The sequence below is a fragment of the Lissotriton helveticus genome, chromosome 7 (genome assembly GCF_964261635.1).
Source record: "Lissotriton helveticus chromosome 7, aLisHel1.1, whole genome shotgun sequence".
In the NCBI taxonomy this organism is placed as follows: domain Eukaryota; kingdom Metazoa; phylum Chordata; class Amphibia; order Caudata; family Salamandridae; genus Lissotriton; species Lissotriton helveticus.
In genome coordinates, this window is record NC_136068.1 from 1918496065 (window position 1) to 1918516862 (window position 20798).

Consider the following 20798-nt stretch of genomic DNA (forward strand, 5'->3'; position numbering starts at 1 on the left):
AAAGCACTAAAACCAAAACCCACACTTGTTCCCTCCAAAGCCAGGATCTTCACCTATGGCAGTCAGGATCCCCTCCCACTGCGGGGCAAGATGGTAGTACAGGTCCGAGCAGATGACCAGGAAGTCACGACCACGTTCCATGTGATCGACAAAGAGGCCAACCTGTTGGTAGGGAGCAACACGGCGGAGGACCTAGGCCTCATTGCCTTCGCAAACGCAGTACGAGCGCTGCAGGTAGAAGACATCCTACTCATGTTCCCTAAGCTGTTCACAGGCCTTGGAACTATCAAGCACCCACCCATCAAGCTACACATAGACCCTGCTGTACAACCGATTGCACTCCGACACCGAAGAGTGCCATTCCACCTACGTGCCGCAGTCGAGCAAGAACTGAACCTGCTGGAATCACAAGGAGTGATCGAAAAGGTGTCCGGACCGACACCATGGGTGTCCCCCATGGTCATAGCCGAGAAACCGAAACAACCGGGGAAAATCCGAATTTGCATTGACATGAGGATCCCAAACAAGGCCATTCGCCGTGAGCGACACCTCACACCTACAGTCGACGACATCCTGACTGACCTAAACGGCGCCCAATGGTTTTCTAAACTGGACCTCAATGCAGGCTATCACCAGCTGAGACTAGCCGAAGAAAGCCGCTACATAACAACTTTCTCGACACACCTTGGGTTGAGGCGCTACAAGAGGTTAAACTTTGGAATCTCATCTGCAGCTGAGATCTTCCAGAACACGATCAAAGAAATCCTCTCTGGGCTCCAAGGAGTGCTGAACGTCAGCGACGACATTTTAATCCATGCCAAAACAAGCGAAGAACATCACAACAGGCTAAAAGCAACGCTACACAGACTTGCACAGTATGGCGTAACCCTTCACAAGGACAAATGTCCGTTTTTCAAGAAGTCCATATAGTTCTTTGGCTATGTGTTCGGGTCGGAAGGAGTCGCTGTTGACCCCCGCAAATCGGTGGCCATCAAGAATGCCCCTGCACCAACCACGGCGTCAGAAGTGCGAAGCTTCCTGGGGATGGCGCAATATTGTGCGAGATTCATCCCCAACTTAGCCACAATCGCAGAACCGCTGAGGAACCTGACGAAGAAGGAGAACGCATGGCGATGGACAGAGACTGAAGCAAGAGCATTCGACCAAATAAAAACAGCACTGCTAGACAGCACCACGATGGCCTACTTTGACACCTCCAAACCCACCGAAATAGTAGTAGACGCCAGCCCTGTTGGTCTAGGAGCCTTGATATCACAGGAAACCGAACCCGGAACATGGTCGCCACTAGCATTTGCAAGCAAAGCACTAACCTCGACTGAATCAAGGTACTCGCAAATCGAGAGAGAGGCCCTGGCAGTGAAGTGGGCATGTGCTCATTTCCACTTATACATCTCTGGACACCCTTTCCGCATGGTAACAGACCACCAGCCGCTGATACCCTTGTTCAAGGGCACCGCTCCTCATCCGCCCCCGAGGATAGAACGCTGGGCGATACAAGTGCAACAATACCAAATGGACCTCACCTACCGCCCGGGGGCCAAGAACCCCGCAGACTTTCTATCCAGACATCCGAGCCCAGAGGAGTGCCGACAAACAGAGCTTGAGGGCCCCACCGAAGACTTTGTGGACATGCTGTCGGCTGCCTCATGTCCCCAAGCTCTCACAGCTGACACCATCATACCTGAGTATGTGAACGACGCGGTCGTCCAGCGAGTGGCGGATGCCATACAGTCAGGATCCTGGGAAAGCTTCCTGCGGAATGTTAGCAGTTGGGGCGAAGAAGACCGAACACGCCTGACACAATTCTGGAGAGTGCGACATGACCTGAGCCAAGCAAGCAATGGTCTCATCCTCAGAGGGCACCGGGTGATCATCCCAAAGACTCTACAGGAAAGGGCGACTATCCTAGCGCACGAAGGACACCAGGGCACCCGCCGGATGAAGGCTAGGATGCGAGAGAAGGTCTGGTTTCCCAACCTTGAAGAAACTGTTGACACCGTAGTACGCCAGTGCCGAGCATGCCAGATAACTAGCTCAGCTGACGCTCCCGCGCCAATAATCACGGAAGAACATGCCCCATCACCATGGTCATGGCTCAGCTTGGACTTTGGGAGTTTCCCAGATGGGAGAGTCACCGTCGTGCTGATTGACAACTATACGAAATACCCGATTGTAGATCTTGCAACCTCCACTAGTTTTGCCAACATCCGCCCACTTTTGAGCAAGTCCTTTGCCATGTTTGGAGTTCCTCTCGTCATCAAGACAGACAATGGACCCCCATTCCAGGGGAGCGAATTCCGGGAGTTCCTGCACAATCTAGGCATCCGACATCACCGAATCACGCCCCAATGGCCTCAAACCAACGGTGAGGTGGAGCGGTTCATGAGGACAACCAACAAGATCCTGCGAATCGCCACCGCTGAAGGAAAGGACCCGGAAGAAGCTCTTCAAGTATTTCTGCGGGAGTACAGAAGCACACCCCACAGCACCACGCAACAATCTCCATGGGCGTTGATGTTCGCAGGACCAAGAAGAGACCTGCTCCCCATGGCCGACAACTGGGCACCAACACCCTACTCCCCCAGGCGCACCCAAGAGAGACGGAAGAGAACGAATGAAAAAGCAAGCCACAAGAGGCGTGCTCAGTCCCGGAATATAAAACCAGGCGAGACCGTGCTAATCCGGACCAGAAGGCCTGGAGGGAAATTCAACACAGCATTTGAGCCAGAACCGTGGGTCGTCAAAGAAACGCGGGGCACAGCGGTCACAGCTAGCCGGGACGGAGAAGAAGTAACTAGGAATGTCTCCTGGTTCAAACAAATACCGGCTACTCGACAGCGCAACCCCGACCAAGTGGAACCAAGTGGAGAGGAAACCGAGACAAGAGCAGGAAGGTCCAACGATGCGAACACGCTTTTGAATACTACAGACCCGGGCGAAGCAAGTACTCCAACACCTAGCCCGAGAGCTGAGCAAGTACCAGCCCGAGGCAGATGGAGGTATGACCTCAGACCTAATCCAAAGCCGAGCCAGAAGCTGGCTGACTTCAGTTGCTGAATTACCACTGACTATTGTTTTCAAATCCAAGTTTTCAAACCCAAGCTTTCAAATCCAAGTTGGGGAGGGATGTAGCGCTCTAGTGCTCCGAGGGTCTCCCCTGAGCCCCGGAAGCACTGCCACACAATGTAACACTTTCTGGCCAGGCGTGGCCAGAAAGAGATAAATAAACGGACTGAAGTGGCACGGCACTTCCTGTCCAGACCAGCACTCTGAGTGTGTGTATCCCTTCTGTGCATGCATGCGGCGCGCACGTGTAGTGACCCCCTAGGCCTTGGTGGTCAGCGATCCCCACAGTAACGTGACACACACAGATAACAACGTCATTAACCGCGGAGAGATGAAAGGGTAACCTGCTTAGTATCGATAAGATGCCTAATGATGTGCATATATCAATCTAATATTATTCCAGCAGAGCACTGAAGAGACAGAAGCCAGAGCCATTCACATACCTTTAAATCAAGCCTGTGGCCAACAATTCTTTGCGGGAGAGATTGCGCTTGTATTTCATTAGTTCCTGCTGCAGATTCATTGATTCGATTCTTATATATTTATTTGACGTCTACTCGTTACAATCCTCCAGTGAAATGCAGCTTCTTGTTTAATATGGTCGAGTTATAAGGTCCCAAAAGCGAGACCTATTGGCATGTGTGCTGCCTTGCCCCACAGACCACCACTGCAACACACACCACGTACAGCTGTTTAACAAAGGAACCTTAAAGCAAAAATTATAGCGTTTCCCTGTCTTCAAGCTGCAGTTCAGCTGTGCCCCAGGCCTGCACGGATTGGGGTTCAAAGCCGCTCCCCTCCATGGCACTTGTTTAGCTGCTTCCTTGAACCCAAAGCTCCTGTTGGGAAAGACACAGCTGGGTGTGTGCTGCTCGGGCAGTGGCGGCTGGAGGTGTTGCCGGGGTTGGGCGACTGCTGCTGCTGTCTCCTCCTCCGCTCAGGTTTCCACAAGGCGGGGGGAGGGCGAGCCCGCGAGTTTTGAAATTGCGAAGAGCGGGCAAGGTTTGCAAGGCTCTGTGGAAGATGCCAGGGGCACAGAGGCACGCAGAGGGGGCACCGGGGAGTGCCAGGACCGGCTCCGGGGACCCCTCTACCCCCGGGCCGGGGGAGGAGGGACCCTCCAGGGCTCTGCTCCAGGCTCCGTCCTCTGGGGGACCGATTCGGAGGCTCTTTAACAGCCCCAGGGGCCCCTCCCGCGGGGCCAGTGGTGAAGACGTGAGGGTGGCCGTGAGTCCAGGAGCAGAGCTGGGGTGCCGCCCGCTGCCCTTCACCCCAAAACAGACCCCGCAGCAAGAGGGGGCCGAAGCCCATCCCTGGGAGGAGCACGAAGGCGGCGTGAAAGGTGAGTCTTCACCCCCTGGGTGCAATGTTTAAGGGGCCCTCATGCAATCTGTGCTGCTTTTCAAGAGTTTATAACGGTGGCGACGAGCACAGGACGTCACGCAAGAGGGGGCCGGAGCACGAGGGCGGCGTGAAAGGTGAGCAGCATTCCGCCCCCACCCCTTGGATTCGATGTTCAAGGGGCCCCCGTGTACTCTGTGCTGCCTGCCACGAGTATAGTGGCGGCGACAAATACAGCTGTGACGTCACGCAAGAGGGGGCTGGAGCCCACCCGGGGAGGAGCAGGAAGGCAGCATGAAAGGTGAGCCCCCACCCCATGGATTTCAAGTTTGAGGGACCCCCATGCAGTCTGTGCCTTCACGATAAATAACAGCTGCGCCGAGGAAAGGTCCAACTGCTGTGACGTCACGCAGCATCTCATTGGCCGCAGGTGCCTTGCCCGACTGTTTTCAAACCTCAGGAAAGAGGTGTGTCTTTACCTGGTTACTGACTGACACCTGTGCTGGGCGGTGTTCATTTACTGCACGGCCTGCCCCCGCCCCCTTGTGCCACCCCAGAGACTCCTGGCTCCTCCCCCACACCCAGGTCGTATGTGTGCATTTAAACCTGTCGATTTCTTATATTGCCTTCACCCTGAATTCACAGCAAAACCGTTTTGTGTGCTTAGTGGTTTTAAATGCCAACATTTACAAGCTTTCTTCATACCTGTCTCACACGTTAGAAGCTTCCGACCTCCTCTCCCGTTTCAAGCATGATTGTTTCCTCGCTTTCTCACACACCTATTTCAATTACATCCTCCCTCCCTCCCTACATCCTCCCGATTGGTTAATTATTCAAAATGTTCCCGCTCTCATGAGCCATCAGTACTGGCAGAGGTGAGGAGTGGGACGTTGTTAGTGAAGTTCACAGTATGAAAGGAAGTGAGTAATTTAGAAGTGTTGCAGGGGATGAAAGCAACGAGTGAGAGTGCACGGGAGTTCAATTCCATTCATTTATATAGCGCGCTACATACCCAGAGGGTCTCAAGGCGCTTGAGGAAGGGTGGGGAATTACTTGTCGAATATCCATGTTTTAAGATGCTTTCTGAATGCTAGGTGGTTCTGAGTGAGGCGAAGGTGAATGGGAAGTGAGTTCCAGGATTTAGCCGCTAGGTAGGAGAAGGATCTTCCTCCCATGGTGGTTTTGTTGATGCGAGGTACAGCAGCAAGGGCTTGATTGGAAGAGCGCAGCTGGCGGGTGGGGGTGTAGAAGGAAAGTCGTGTGTTGAGGCATTCTGGTCCAAGTTCGTAAAGTGCTTTGTGTGTGTGGGTTAGGAGGCGGAATGTTATCCTCTTATTGACGGGGAGCCAGTGGAGGTTTTTCAGGTGACCAGAGATGTGGTCTTTACGCGGGATGTCTAGTATGAGTCTGGCTGATGCGTTCTGGATGCGTTGGAGTTTTTTCTGAAGTTTTGCGGTGGTACCGGCGTAAAGGGTGTTTCCGTAGTCCAGGCGGCTTGTAACCAGTGCGTGGGTGACCGTTTTTCTAGTTTCGGTGGGGATCCATCGAAATGTTTTTTTAAGCATGCGGAGGATGTTGAAGCAAGATGATGAAACGGCGTTGACTTGTCTGGTCATCGAGAGTGAGGAGTCCAGGATGACGCCCAGGTTCCGTGCGTGGTCCGTCGGGATGGGTGCTTTTCCAAGGGCCTCTGGCCACCAAGAGTCGTCCCAGGCGGAGGGGGAGGAACTTAAGATAAGGACTTCTGTTTTGTCTGAGTTCAGTTTCAGACGGCTGTGCTTCATCCACTCGGCTACTTCTTTCATTCCTTCATGTAGGTTGGTTTTGGCGGTGTTAGGGTCTTTGGTGAGTGAGCGGATCAGTTGAGTGTCATCAGCGTAGGAGATGATGTTGAGGTCGTGTTGGCGCGCGATGGCCGCGAGGGGGCTCATGTATACGTTGAAGAGGGTGGGGCTGAGTGAAGATCCTTGTGGCACGCCGCAAATGACTTCAGTGGCCTCTGATTTGAAAGGTGGGAGGTGGACTCTCTGGGTTCTTCCGTCAAGGAACGAGGTGATCCATTTCAGTGCTTTTCCTTGGATTCCGATGTTTCTGAGGCGTTGTAACAAGGTGCTATGACAGACTGTGTCGAAGGCTGCGGAGAGGTCGAGGAGGATGAGGGCGACTGTGTCTCCGTTGTCCAGTAGAGTTCGAATGTCATCTGTTGCTGCGATGAGTGCGGTCTCAGTGCTGTGTTTGGCTCGGAAGCCGGACTGTGAGGGGTCGAGGGATTTGTTGGTTTCGAGGAAGGCGGCGAGCTGGTTGTTGACAGCTTTCTCGATGACTTTGGCCGGGAATGGAAGAAGCGAGATGGGGCGGTAGTTTTTGAGTTCGGTGGGGTCAGCTGTGGGTTTTTTCAGAAGGGCGCTGAGTTCGGCGTGTTTCCAACTTTCTGGGAAGGTGGCGGAGTTAAGGGAGCAGTTGATGACGTCTCGGAGGTGTGGAGCTATGATGGAATCAGCTTTGTTGTAGATGTGGTGAGGGCATGGGTCTGTGGGGGATCCTGAGTGGATGGAGTTCATCAGGCGGATGGTGTCCTCAGTGGAGATTGGGTTCCAGTCATTAAGGATGTTCAAGGGGGGTGAAGGTATGGCAGAAGGTTGGGTGGGTTGGTATCCGGGTTTGTTGTCGAAGCTGTTGTGGATGTCTGCGATTTTGTCGTGGAAGAATGAAGCTAGGGAGTCGCAAAGGGTTCGAGAGGGAGTGATGTCGTTGGAGTTGGCAGTGGGGTTGGTGAACTCTTTGACGATGTTGAATAGTTCCTTGCTGTTGTGGGCGTTGTTGTCTAGTCGGTCTTTGAATGCGGCTTTCTTGGCAGTCCGGATCAGTTGGTGGTGTATGCGGGTGGCGTTTTTGAAGGCGTCCCTGGTGCTGGGGTCTTTTTTCCAGGTCTTCTCAAGGGAGCGACATAGTTTCTTGGATTTCTTAAGATCCTCGTTGAACCAGGGGGCGTTTTTGCTGCCTAGTTTGATTTGACATTTCTTCAAAGGTGCTAGGTTGTCGGCGCTGTTGGTTAGCCATTGAGTGAGGTTAATGGCTGCTTGGTTGGGGTTCAAAGCGTGGGCAGGGGGGTTTTGAAGAAGCGATGAGGAGATCTGGCCGATGCTGATTTTGTTCCAGTTTCTTCGCAGAGTAGGTTGAGGATGGTTGTGGGTTGTGGTCTTTTTGTAGGTAAAGTGAACGCAGCTGTGGTCCGTCCAATGGAGAACTGTAGTGTGACTGAAGGAGATGTGTTTGCTGGAGGTGAAGATAGGGTCGAGTGTGTGACCTGCGTAAGGAGTGGGGGTATTAACAAGTTGTTTGAGTCCGAGGTTGGCGAGATTGTCCAGAAGGGTGGTGGCGTTGCTGTCGTTACTCTTTTCCAGGTGAAAATTGAGGTCTCCCAATAGAATGTAGTCCTTGGAGGGGAGGGCGTGTGGGGTGATAAAGTCAGTGATGTCTTCACTGAATTGTGCACGGGGTCCTGGTGGTCTGTAGAGGAGGGTGCCTCTGAGTGTGGTCTTGGGGTTGGTGTGGATCTGGAAGTGAAGGTGTTCGGCGGTAGTGAGGTTGTCCTCTGAGCTGGTTGAGACGCGGATGGTGTTCTTATGGACGATGGCGATGCCTCCTCCTGTTTGTTTGGCGCGGTCCTTACGGATGATCTTGTAGCCGTCTGGGATGGCTGTGGCGATGTCTGGGGCTGATGAAGCATTCATCCATGTTTCTGTTAGGAAGGCGACGTCAGGAGAGATGGTGTCTAGTAGATTCCAAAGGTCGATGGCGTGTCTGTGGACCGATCGGGTGTTGAGCAGGATGCATTTTAGGTGGTTGGTGTCAGAACTCTGTTTGGTGTTAGTGGATGAGGAGTTGGTCATGGTGCCGTCATACTTGCAGGAGTTGCATGTGAAGGGTCCATGTGTGCGTCCAGGAGCTGCTTGGGCGCAGTTGGGGAGACGACCGGGGTTAAGGGCTGAGAGGGTTGCGGCGTCGTACGTTATGCGGGCGGAGTTGATTTTGCGGGGGTTTGGTGCTGGGTGCGGTCCAGGCGCGGACGGGCGTAGACGGGCTTACCTTTGGCGCACCTTCGGCGCGACCGCTGCGCGTATACGCTGCGCGTAGAGGTGTTTGACTTATATAGGCGGATCAAGAGGGGAAGGGGCGAGGTGGGGTCAGCTGGGAGGCGGGGGCGGGGTGGGAAGAGGGGCTGAGAGGCTGAACAACAAAATGGTGGCAGCAAAAACTCGACCAGGTCAACAACAACACAATCAGGGCTATGCAGGAATAAACAATTAAGTCTATACAGTCAGCGCTACGATCCAATTCAGTTATTAACACACGTTAAGCAGAGCGGGTAGTTGGGATCAGAGAAGCGCTACAGACAACTCAAGCTGCACTTGAATATTTCTATGTACGGGCAGAGAAGCGCTGCAATGGAACCAGGCTGCAATTACATATATCTATGCACGAGCAGGGAAGCGCTACGATCAGATCAAGCTGAAATAAGTGAAGGGTTATAAAAACAATTCTGCGCTACGATCAGATCAATCAGCAATAATAGAAGGGTTAACAATGCAATTCTGGATCAGGGAAGCACTACGGGGTCCGAGGAGCACACGTAGTGGAGCGCTACGATACCAGTGCAGGGAGCGGCCGCTTCTGAGCCAGTCAGGGCGGGTTGAAGTGTAAAATTCGAGGAAGGGATGGGAACATGCGCTAGGTTTGATGTGTGATGTGTGATGGTGAGCTGGAGCAGTTTGACTAGTTATAAAGAGAGATGAATGTGTAATGGGAGGTTGGACATGGTAGAGGTAAGTAATGTGAGAGATCAATCAATCAATCAAAGCATTTATATAGCGCACTACTCACCCGGAGGGTCTCATGGCGCTAGGGGAGGGGGGGTCCGCTACTGCTCGAACAGCCAGGTCTTGAGCTGCTTCCTGAAGGCAAGGTGGTCCTGGGTCAGGCGGAGGTGGGTCGGGAGGGAGTTCCAAGTCTTGGCGGCCAGGTAGGAGAAGGACCTTCCTCCTGTGGTGGCTCTTCCGATGCGGGGGACGGCGGCGAGGGCGTGGCCGGTCGATCGAAGCTGGCGTGTGGGAGCGTAGAAGTTGAGGCGGCTGTTGAGGTATCCTGGGCCTTGGTTGTGTAGGGCTTTGTGTGCGTGGGTGAGGAGACGGAAGGTGATCCTCTTGTTGACGGGGAGCCAGTGCAGGTCCCTCAGGTGGCCGGAGATGTGGCTGCGTCGGGGGATGTCCAGGATGAGTCGGGCGGAGGCGTTCTGGATTCGTTGGAGTCTTTTCTGTAGCTTGGCTGTGGTTCAGGCATAGAGGGTGTTTCCGTAGTCCAGTCGGCTGGTGACGAGGGCCTGGGTGACCGTGTTCCTGGTTTCGGTCGGGATCCATCGGAAGATCTTGCGAAGCATGCGCAGGATGTTGAAGCACGACGAGGAGACGGCGTTGACTTGTCTGGTCATGGAGAGGGAGGAGTCCAGGATGAAGCCCAGGTTGCGTGCGTGGTCTGTTGGTTTGGGTGCGCTGCCCAGGGCGGGGGGCCACCAGGAGTCGTCCCAGGCGGAGGGTGAAGATCCCAGGATGAGGACTTCCGTCTTGTCCGAGTTCAGTTTCAGGCGGCTGTTCGTCATCCACTCGGCGACGTCTTTCATCCCTTCGTGTAGGCTGGATCTGGCGGTGGCGGGGTCGTTGGTGAGGGAGAGGATCAGCTGGGTGTCGTCGGCGTAGGAGATGATGTTGAGGTTGTGTTGGCGTGCGAGGGGGCTCATGTAGACGTTGAAGAGGGTTGGGCTGAGCGAGGAGCCTTGAGGAACGCCGCAGATGACTTTGGTGGCTTCTGACCTGAACGGGGGGAGGCGGACTCTCTGTGTCCATGGATGCATGGTTGGTAGATTAAAAGAACCGATTTAGATTGTGATTGGTCAGGTGGTGAAAGGTATTTGAGAAAGCAGGGCATATGCAAAGTGGGATTCTGAAGGGGGAGAACATGAATGTTTTTCGAAAGTAAGCATGGAGGGGTGATTGTTTTAACGCATGAGAAGGAGGACGAGGAAGGACTTAGTACAGGGATTGATTTGATGGGTTAACCGTTGGTTATCACTAGTGCTGTTGGTTGGAGGGGGAGAAGTGGGGGTATATACGTAAATTGCATGGTAACGTTGCACTTTGATAAAAAGATGTTTTTGGAAGTGTTTATAATGTAAGATAACAAATCATTATGTAAACAGCAATAGTTTTTAATTTTTACTCTATTTCTGTCATTTGTAGTGACCCCTGATGAAGGGCACTAGTTGCCCGAAATGCATTGGGCTTTTAATTAAACACTGTCTTTGACGAATTTGCGTCATTCGTATTCTTGAAAAAGAGGATCGGAGGGCACAGCTTGAATATTAGAAACTCGAAAATTGGCATACCATTTCATGTGTGGATGATTAAAAAAGAAAAGAAAGTTAATCCATAAGAGATGTCTAAAAATTGGATTACGTGGAATACTGGGATGAACCTGGAACAAAATATTGCCAAATCGGCGCTTTAGCTGTGCGATTGGTGGGGGCGTAAACGACGCCCCAGTTCATGTCAAATTGGCAGTTGGCCATGGCTCCCCACCATTTTTTTACCGGTGGGCCGGAAGCCCGACCTCTGGAGTACTTCCTGTTGACTATTTCATTTTTCAAATTGTTGTCTAATTAATGTTTTACTTTCTTAATTGGAAACAGGGTAAAATAGAATCATCATTTCGGCCGGGGATCAAGCATATTGAATCACAAAGGGGAGGATATTAATGAATGTAGCAAATTTAAACGGAGCACAAACATGCCAATACAGCACATATAACAGAGCTCACACATGCCTGCATGCATCAATGATGCAAATACAGCAGACCAGAGACAAGCTGTAGCTGCAATTGCAGCAAAGCACAAATCAATTCTGCAGATGCTGAGTGCACACGCATCCAAGTAGCAAATGCAGCAGAGCACATTCAAGTCATCATAGCAAAGCACAAGAGAGCACACACACATACACTACCATTCACATGGCGCGTGAATACATTTCGCCACTTTTTTAGAAACGTTTGATCCTTTGTGCTAGAAACTAATTTTTTCTGCTAAAATCTGCAGATTATGCAACAGATAATGGGTTATGTGGCAAATCAATAATTGTGAGGAAAAAACTGCAGCCACATAAGTGCTCAATTCGTAATTATATGTTAAGAGCGTTTTAGCCTGGAGAAATACAAACTCGGGGTTCAAAACATAACATTGTGGTTGGGGGTTGTCCTTACTAATACTTTTTTATTATTTTTCCAAAGCAACCCATTGAACCATCTACATAAAAACAATTGTTTAAGCAGCATGTTACACTCTGTGATTTGCAAGAGTCACATGTCCCTCTGCTCTACTTTATGATGAGTCAAAACTGGGATTAGTCAAAGTTTAGATATCTCTCAAGGAGATACATTAATCGCCAGAGTTAAACTAACTTTTTTTATGATGGTCTTATAATTGAAGGCATGTAAATAACTCGGAAGTGGTTACCATTAGCCCTGTATTTCAAAGTAAATTGCGCACCCTGAACCCCAAAGCATGGCTCCTGTTTCAGTGGCACATACGTTGAAATTAGTTTGTTTATCATTAATTCTTCTGAACACCGGACAGAATGTTACTATTAAGTGGGATAGCAAGAACAGTTTTAATAATGAAAAATCGAAATAACAAGTCTCCATGTCTCCCCAAGGTAATGCAATCCTGCCGTGCGTGCGCTAGGCATCTGTAACTGCAGTATGGCCCATTGTCATTCTGTGTGAGCGAATCGCCACAGACAGAATGACAATGGGGCTAATTGACAGACTGCAGGTCTGGGAGGAGCTGTTGAAGCCTCTTTAGCACTTCAAAGAAATGTGAGCTGGCCTCCAACAGCGAGTGCTGCAATTGTCCACATCGTGCCACGGCGCCCCTGGCTCCTCATAACGGCGCACCGGGGTGCCGCGGCGCACAGTTTGGCAATCACTGCCCTAGTCCCATGCAGGAGAAGGCACCCCACATGCTGTCACTACAACTGGGCCCATTGTCATTCTACAAGTGCTAATCAGCTGCAGTCTCAGAATGACAATGGGCCACACCACAGTGTGCACGAGGGAGGTCCGGGCGGGGCGCTTCAGGCAGCCTCTTCAGTTTAAAAGATAAGTGCGAGAGGGAAATCTTATAAACTCACGGGGCCTCTCGCATGGGAAACAGCATTCCTTACTGAAATTTCCCATTTCTATTTTAGTATGATGTCTGTAAGGCGTCCGTAATTTGGGGTCCCCAAATTACGGACGCCTTGTGGACATCATACCAAAATGACGGACGGTTCGTGAAATTTACGGACGGTTGGTCACCCTACTGTATGCAGGGTCGGATTGGGATCACAATTCGGCCCGGGCACTGATGAAAAAAGTGGCCCACATTCAAGAGGCGTGGCCCATATTCAAGGGGCGTGTCCTTTCATGAAACACCATTTGCACAGACAAGGAATGAAAGTGGGAGGATACTGTTCTTGCACAGGACACAGGGCCAAGGTGACAATGGCCTACATGCTGAGCAACAAAAAAAATAGCAAGGCCCCTTTCTGTCACAAAATTATTCCAGCCCTCCAGCACAGGAGCACCTGAAAAGCAGCAAAGCCCCTGCTATTACTAACCAACTTAGCCCTCCCCAGACCTTCAGCTCAGGAGCACATGAACAGAGGTAAGGCTCCTGCAATTAGTAAATTAATCAGCCCTCCAGGCCTCGGGAAAATGTCCTGGCAGGGGAGCACAAAACACAGCTGCTGGGTTATCCAAGGTAGCCAGGGGGGAGGCTGAGGTGAAGATGGTGCATGTTCTAAACATCACCTGGCCCCCTAATTAAGACCAATTCTTCCTTGCCCACTATGCCCTGAATGTGAAGGGCGAGGTGTTAGAACAAACACCGTTTCTGGGCTGCATGGGTGCCAGGGGGGCCGAGGTGAAAATGGCTCAACGACTTGAGAAACACCTGGCCCCCAGGGAGGCTGATTCGTGCAAACAATCATCCCTCCCCAGCCCAGCCTCAGCTTGATTGCTTGGCAGGGCAGGGGGTGAAGCAGAGGCCACAGCTGACAATCGCTGCCGGCCGCACAGTGAGGCTGCTTTCATTTTCTCTCTCTCTGTCTCCGTGCACTCTGTGGGCCGGTTTTTTTTTCTCCCCTTTCCTAGTCCTCTCTCTGTGGACTGGGAAAGGGGAGGAAAAAACGGCCCACAGAGGGCACTGAGAGACCGAACCTTCGGCCGATGCCCGAATGCCTGCCTTGCCAATCCGCCCCTGCCTGTAGGCCGGATGGGGTGGGGGCCGGTTTCGTGACAGGGGACCGGTGCTGTTGTTGGCCCCAACAGCAGAACACAGTGCTTGCAGCAGTACATTAAGCACACGCCTGGTTGTCAGAGAGGCCTGGCGTGAGCTGCGGTGCCTCGCCGATTTCAAATAAATTATTTTTTTATTTTGATCAGGCGGCAGCCAGGCCGCTGCGGCGCCGCCCGGCCCTCAGTGCTTAATTCGTAAAATGATAAGTGCCGGGGCCCTAAGTGCTGCACAGGTGCGCTTCCTGTCAGAGGCGCGCGGCGTCACCCGAGAATGACCCCCTTGGAACCGCTGCCTCCGCGCAGGTTCGTCCTGATTTCTGTCGTGATTGAAGACTTTTTTCTTGGTACAATATAGAGCGGGAATACGTTGGAAGCTCAGCTCGGTGTTTTCCACAAAAGATGTAAAATGCCACTCTATTGGGCATGGGCCCTTTGGTGAGTTTAGCTCGGACTGCCAGGCACATTTCCGCACTTGAATAAAAAAAAATGAGTGATTGTGAGCAAATCACTTTTCTGCCATGTGCCTCAAATTGTAAATATGTCAAAAAAAGACGACTGTTGACTTTGCTTTCTAGTCAGATCAAAGGGTTCACATCATTATACTGTGGTCAAAATAATCCGTGTACAAAAACATCGTCTCGGGGACATTGCAAGCTGAGGAAATACAGATTTACTGTCCTAACCCCACATCTGCGTCCCTTCGTGATATAGGGGCACGCGACAATGGATGCAGCATTTCTGCAGGTCTATATTTCAATCAGAATCCGCCATATCATTCTGATCCATAGGCTTGTCCACGTCTCCTGCTCGTCACATCCTGGTTTCTGTGATTGGGTCCCACCCTGACCCTGCTGACCCAGGCTCTCTGCGTGGTTGAGATACTCCGGCTACAATAAAAATGCCCCCTTCACGCCTCCTGCTTCTTCTTGCAGCTTGATCTGCGCCTCATCAAATATTTCACAATTATATGGTTCACTGTCTGTCTGTATGAAGTACTGCCGTGTGTGTGTGTGTGTGTGTGTGTACTGTGTCCCGCGGCCCGCCCACCGGCAAGTGGCAACACTGCAACGCACGCACAGTCAACTGCACACACCCACTCACTGTGTCAATCAATCAATCATTTGTAAAGCGCACTACTTACCCGCGAGGGTCTCAAGGCGCTGGGGGGAGGTGGAGCCGCTACTGATCAAACAGCCAGTTCTTCAGTATCCTCCTGAACGTCAGACGGTCTTGGGTCTGTCGTAGGCTCAGTGGGAGGGTGTTCCATTTCTTGGCGGCGAGGTGGGAGAAGGATCTCTCACCGGTGGTTGTTCTTCGGATGCGCGGAACGCTGGTGAGGTCGGCGGACCGGAGCTGGTGGTTGGGGATGTAGAAGGAGAGCCGTCTGTTGAGGTAGGCTGGGCCGGTCTCGTGGAGTGCCTTGTGTGCGTGGGTGAGGAGCTTGAAGGACATCCTCTTGTTGACGGGGAGCCAGTGCAGGTTTCTCAGGTGGGGGGTGATGTGGCCGTGGCATGGTACGTCGAGGATCAGTTGTGCCAAGGCGTTTTGGATGCGTTGTAGTCATTTAATGAGCTTGGTTGGCGCTCCCACGTAGAGGGCGTTTCCGTAGTCGAGTCTGCTGCTGACGAGGGCTTGGGTGACTGTCTTTCTTGTATCTGTCGGAATCCATCTGTAGATCTTGCGGAGCATGCGGAGGGTGTTGAAGCAGGAGAAGGAGACGGCGTTGACTTGCTTGGTCATTGAGAGCATTGAGTCGAGGATGATTCCCAGGTTGCGTGCATGGTCGGTGGATGTCGGGGCTGACCCCAGTGCCGTCGGCCACCAGGAGTCATCCCAAGCTGTACGGTTGGAGCCGAGGATGAGGACCTCCGTCTTGTCCGAGTTCAGCTTCAGACGGCTGGTCTTCATCCAGTCGGCAACGGCCTTCATTCCTTCATGGAGGTTGGCTTTGACTGTTATGGGGTCCTTTTGTGAGGGAGAGGATCAGCTGAGTGTCGTCGCCGTAGGAGATTATGTTGAGGTCGTGCTGTCGGTCTATTTGTGCGAACAGGGCCATGTAAATGTTGAACAGCGTCGGGCTGAGGGAAGATCCCTGTGTGAAGTAAACTAAGGGCTGCGGCCTGCAGCCGCCATGATCACAACATAATTTATTATCTTGGACAGCACAGCAGGCAGCCTCAGGGAAGCTAATTAACTCCTTCCATGCTCATGACGAGCTCAGCTCGTCATGAGGCACGGTGCTCGTGTGCTGATGACGGGCTGAGCTTGTCATCATGACCACACCCGTTTCTATTGACCTTCAGCACAGCAGGGGAATATCTCAAGCAGCCAAGGTGTTAAGAGAAATCGTCTCACACACAGCAGCAACCAGTCACTGTTAACTGCTGTGACTGACTCACATTGAACACGCTGAGGCTGCAAGCACCGAGTACAGACTTACGATAAATTAAAAAAAAAAAATCAATGTGTAACGCACGTGCGAGATGCATAGACCCGGCCCTGTCAATTAAGTGCCGAAAGCACTGGCACAAAATAAGCACTGCCGGCCCTACTCATTAATGTAGTATTACACACACACACGTCACCACCTGACCTCACCTCCTGTCACCTGACCATGATGATGCTTTGTTGTTGTTGAAGACGCGCGCAGCGCGCATATGTCACCGCATCCGCTGTTTTTTTTAGGGGGGGGTCTGTGCAGTGATGCTCATGCGCATTGGGAAGTGCGCATGGCTGAGGCGAGGTCGAGGCAGGCATTCAGAGTAGGACAGCCAGGAAAGAGAAGATCCGCGCCCCTGCACACCCCGCAATTTAATCTCCCCTGTCTGCCGCCCGCAGCGCAGGTGAGTGCTATTTGTTTGTTTGCAATCTTCCCCCGTGATTTCCCACTTGACATTGCCTTCACCACATCTGGGATCGGATCCCGAGAAGCTTCCCTGGGGTTGGGTAAGGTTTGTGCATGCATACACTACTGAAGTTTGTGTAACTGGAGACATAATAGTGCCGTGGAAACTGATGGGTATTTGTGCGGTCTCACTCACTACTAGTGCCTTCAAATCTGGTCTAACAAGCGTTTCCTGTTTGTTCTATTTAACTGAGGGGTAGCTCAGCTCTAACCGGGGGAATAAATTGCTGTTTTAGAACCCAGGGATCGCTCTGTAACGTAAGGGCTATGCTGGCCTACCTACCAGAGAACGATATAGCCCATGGAATATCTCATGGGTTGGTATGTGCGGTGTAATCTGAGAGATAGCTCTGCTGTCTCAGAAATTAACGAGAGCTCTCTAATCTGAAAAGGTAAGAGGAAGAGATCGACCATAACTAACCATTCACACACCAGCTCCCTTGCACACATTACCTTTCATTCCTCGGTCTCCTCACTTCATGCCCGTTTCCTTCCTTCAGTATGTCTCATTCCTCCTGCGCACATGCTATCTCAGTGCCCTTTGCCCCCCCCCACTTTCACTCTTCCAGTCACACACCCCCTCTGTGCACCGCACTCAGGGCCGGACTGGGAACCAAAACCGGCCTTGGCAAAGTGCTCGGCCGGCCCCTAATTCCCCCGCACCCCCTCACGGTGGGGATTGGGGGATTTGCTATGCTGCAAAACTGGCCCTGTAACAAAAACGGCCCCCAGCGGTCCCAAACCGGCCCTCCACCCTTGCGGCGCACAGGGGGATTGCCCGGTGCCCGCTACAGCCAGTCCGGCCCTGACCGCACTGTTCTTGATGGACATTCACGCAACTTAACCACAGTTAAGCATTGACTATCCAGAGACCGTAAGAGACGCATCCAGATTCTAGTGATTCAAAGTGGTATCTACTGGGAAGAATCAATCAGCAAACAAAACTGTATGATTGTTACTATCTGTCAGTTTTTCAGAATGTTTTAGGCTTGGAAGTCTGGAAGGGTACAGATGAAGTCTGGATTTAAAATGTGCCTTGTTTGATTGAGTTTGGATTCCACACTGTTTGAGAGCTGGTTAGGCTCGGGAGTTCAGCATGTTGCATTGTAAGAGGAGTTTGCTGCCTATATTGTGCACTGTAAGGTCATTATTTACTATAGCCTGATAACCAGACGTAGCAGGCTACACTGGCCATTAAAGGCCCGCTCTAGCGTTAAAGACCTGTACCGAAGGTGGGGGCCTTTAACAAGAGAGCGGGCCTTTAATGGCCGGTATAGCCCGCTACGGAGGCCTTTAAGCCTACCAGAACAATCCGCCCCTAAAGGACAGAGTGTTCTAAATAGTAAAACAACGGCTTCACAGAGCCGAGGTAGTTGAAATCCCCTCAGGCTCTATGAGGCCTTTCTTCACAGGTATAGCTGTGAATATAGCAAACTTTGGAATGTGGATGCTCTGGGCTTCTACAAGCTGTTATAAGTCCGGGGCACTCCATTGTCTTCAATGGAGCGGCCAACATTCCAATGTTCCAATATGTTTTAACACCCAACAATTAAATATATAATGAAAAATGTGTTGTGAAATGCACAACTTCAGTCATTTGTTCCCTCGCGTGCTTCCTCCGCACTGTGCGGGCCTGGTCTGACAACATTTGCCAGGGCTGCTGTGGGTTCCCAGTCTGACCTGACCTTCAGGCATAACCACACAATGTCCCACAGCATGCACACAGACCTACGGGCATACAAACCGACGGGTCCACATGAACTCAGATCCACAGGCTTCCACACATGCAGACCTACAGGCCTCCACACATAAACGCCCCCACGCACACAGACCTACAGCCATCCACATATACTCCCACAGGCCAACATGCAGACATGTCCTTTTTCTGTGGGCCCTGTGGCAGTCAGCGGTGTCTGGCCGCTTTCACTCTGAGGGAGCACTTCATAGCTTAGCCTGAGCTTCCCTAGTCACTGGCTCAATAGGATATAGTAAATAGTTGTCTGGTTGCTATAGGTGGGTGCGTGGACTATACTCGGCTCAGACAATGTAGATAGGAAGTTCGCTGATTGTACGTCTGTAGGAAGATGTTAAATCTCCCGGTGCTCCTACCAACGATCCATCCCCCAAGGTGGTGCGTATTAAAGTCCCAGAGGATGATATCTTCCAGGGATACGTGTTGTATTGTCAAGTTTTCAATCTGCCTGATCAGCCAGGTGAGCTTGTTGTTGGCCACTTGGCCGTGGGGGTTATAGCAGACATTGATCAGTAGAATAGATAGTAGTCCTTCCGCGCACTGGAGTCCTTTCAGGATACCGCTAGAACCATGTTGGAGGTGTTTTTTTTATTTCTGCATAGCTCGGCTTCTGGGAATGCTTTATGTGTAGGGAAATGTCCCCAGAAGGTCTCCCAAATAGACTGGTTCTGATTGCTGGTTAAAAACATTCTGCATGGTGCAATGTTTTGGCTTTTGTGGCCAATCGGACTGTATTCGAACATCACACCGTCTAAGATCTGTATGTAACATTGTCTGTCTTTATAAGCAAGAATAAAATTAAATTGACAAAAAAAATCTGCATAGCCTGTAAGGGGATTAGGTGTAGTTGCCCAAGTTTCTTGCGTGCAAATATGGTCTGCCCCTTCAAGGAGCGTGATCGCCGTCGGGCTTTGTGGGGTCTAATGCATGCCTTCAACATCCAAGTGAGGATATTAAATATTTGAGTGCTTTCTGCAGTGCTCTTGTAATAGAGGGGATCCATGCTAGGGTCGAGGCAGAGTCTTGTCGACTATGTTGAAGGCGATCCAGCGCCAGTAAGCCGAGTTTGGAGATGGTGGAAGACCGGGAGGAGGACAGTCTTCGTTGGTCGCTATGACAAATCTACCACCATCCTGGCCATTCACCCTACACTTGATGTTCATATTTGCGTTTTGGAGAGGAGTTGCCCCTAGGCTGGTCCCTTTCAGGACAGCAGCTGTTGTGATATTGTTGGGGTGTGCATGTAAGATGAATGGATACTTTTCTTTGTCGACCATCTGGATGTCGATCCCCCATTCTGCAAACTGGTCTTTTTCTTTGAGCACACTTGTGTCACGCCAAGTTATGATGGTTTGTTCCTTTCTAGGCTGCGTTGTCGTGGTTACAAATTACACACTGACAATATCCCTGGAGGTAATATGAGTCAGCGAGTGTATATGGTGTAGAAGTTGAAGGATGGTTGCTCTATTGAGGACGTCCATATTGACTTTTGAGACATACAATGGAGTCATGCTGGTCTTTGATGGTTGACCGTCCCCTAGAACAGAGTTATTTGGCCAAAGAAGAGCGCCTTTGTGTAGCTGAAGTTGTGAGGGCATGAGCGTGAGTGCTGCGTGGATCTTGTCGGTGCCCTGGGGTGCTTGATTCTGCCTCTTGCACTGGGCTTGTGGGTACTTTATCCCTGAGGGCTATGTCGAACCAAATGGGCTGTTCTGTTGAACTTTCTCTGTTGCTGAGGTTTGCTTGTTTGTTCGTTTCTAACCCTGGAACATTTTGTGATGTAGTTGGTAGACTTATATGAGTGTCTGGGTGGAACTGAGAGGCCGAGGAGTGAATCACTGGCCAGAGTGCTCTGTTGGTTGTTATTGGCGTTTTTGCCCTATTGATGGGAGTTTCGAATTTTGACTGTCTGTGGGTTTTCAGTCCAAGCCTGGGGTGTTTTATTCCCTTGCCAAGTGGTCACTATCTGTATCTTGCAGGCACCCATAGTAGCCTGTGCATATGTCTGTGCAGTGATCATTTTTGTCATTGTTGCACCCGGTTCTGGGGTGGCCGGCGGATGTGCGTTTTAAAGAAATATGGGGAAGAGAGGTGGACTGTTTCTGACATCAGTATTCCGCTTTAGTTGGTCTTTTCTTCATGTCATGTTACTTGGTTTGTGCCAAGAGTATTCGTTAGTTGTTGCGTTAAGTGCTTTTGTTGCTTTTTGAGGCGTTTCTTCTCTCTACATGTCATGGGCAGTGCTGTTTGAGACACCCCCTGCTGGCTTGTAGCACCTAGATTGTGAGGTGTTGAATCAGCTATTACGTTACTGTGCCCTATCATTGA

General features: G+C 51.3%; 1 protein-coding gene across 1 annotated transcript in view; it reads left to right on the forward strand.

Moving 5' to 3' along the window:
* The first annotated feature begins 4110 nt into the window (after positions 1-4110).
* The window catches only part of LOC144769967 (early activation antigen CD69-like), a 69856-nt gene continuing 53168 nt past the window's right edge, over positions 4111-20798 (forward strand). Inside the window, exon 1 of the mRNA XM_078654164.1 lies at positions 4111-4429. Coding sequence (XP_078510290.1) covers positions 4111-4429 — 319 coding nt within the window. The remainder of the gene's footprint in view (positions 4430-20798) is intronic.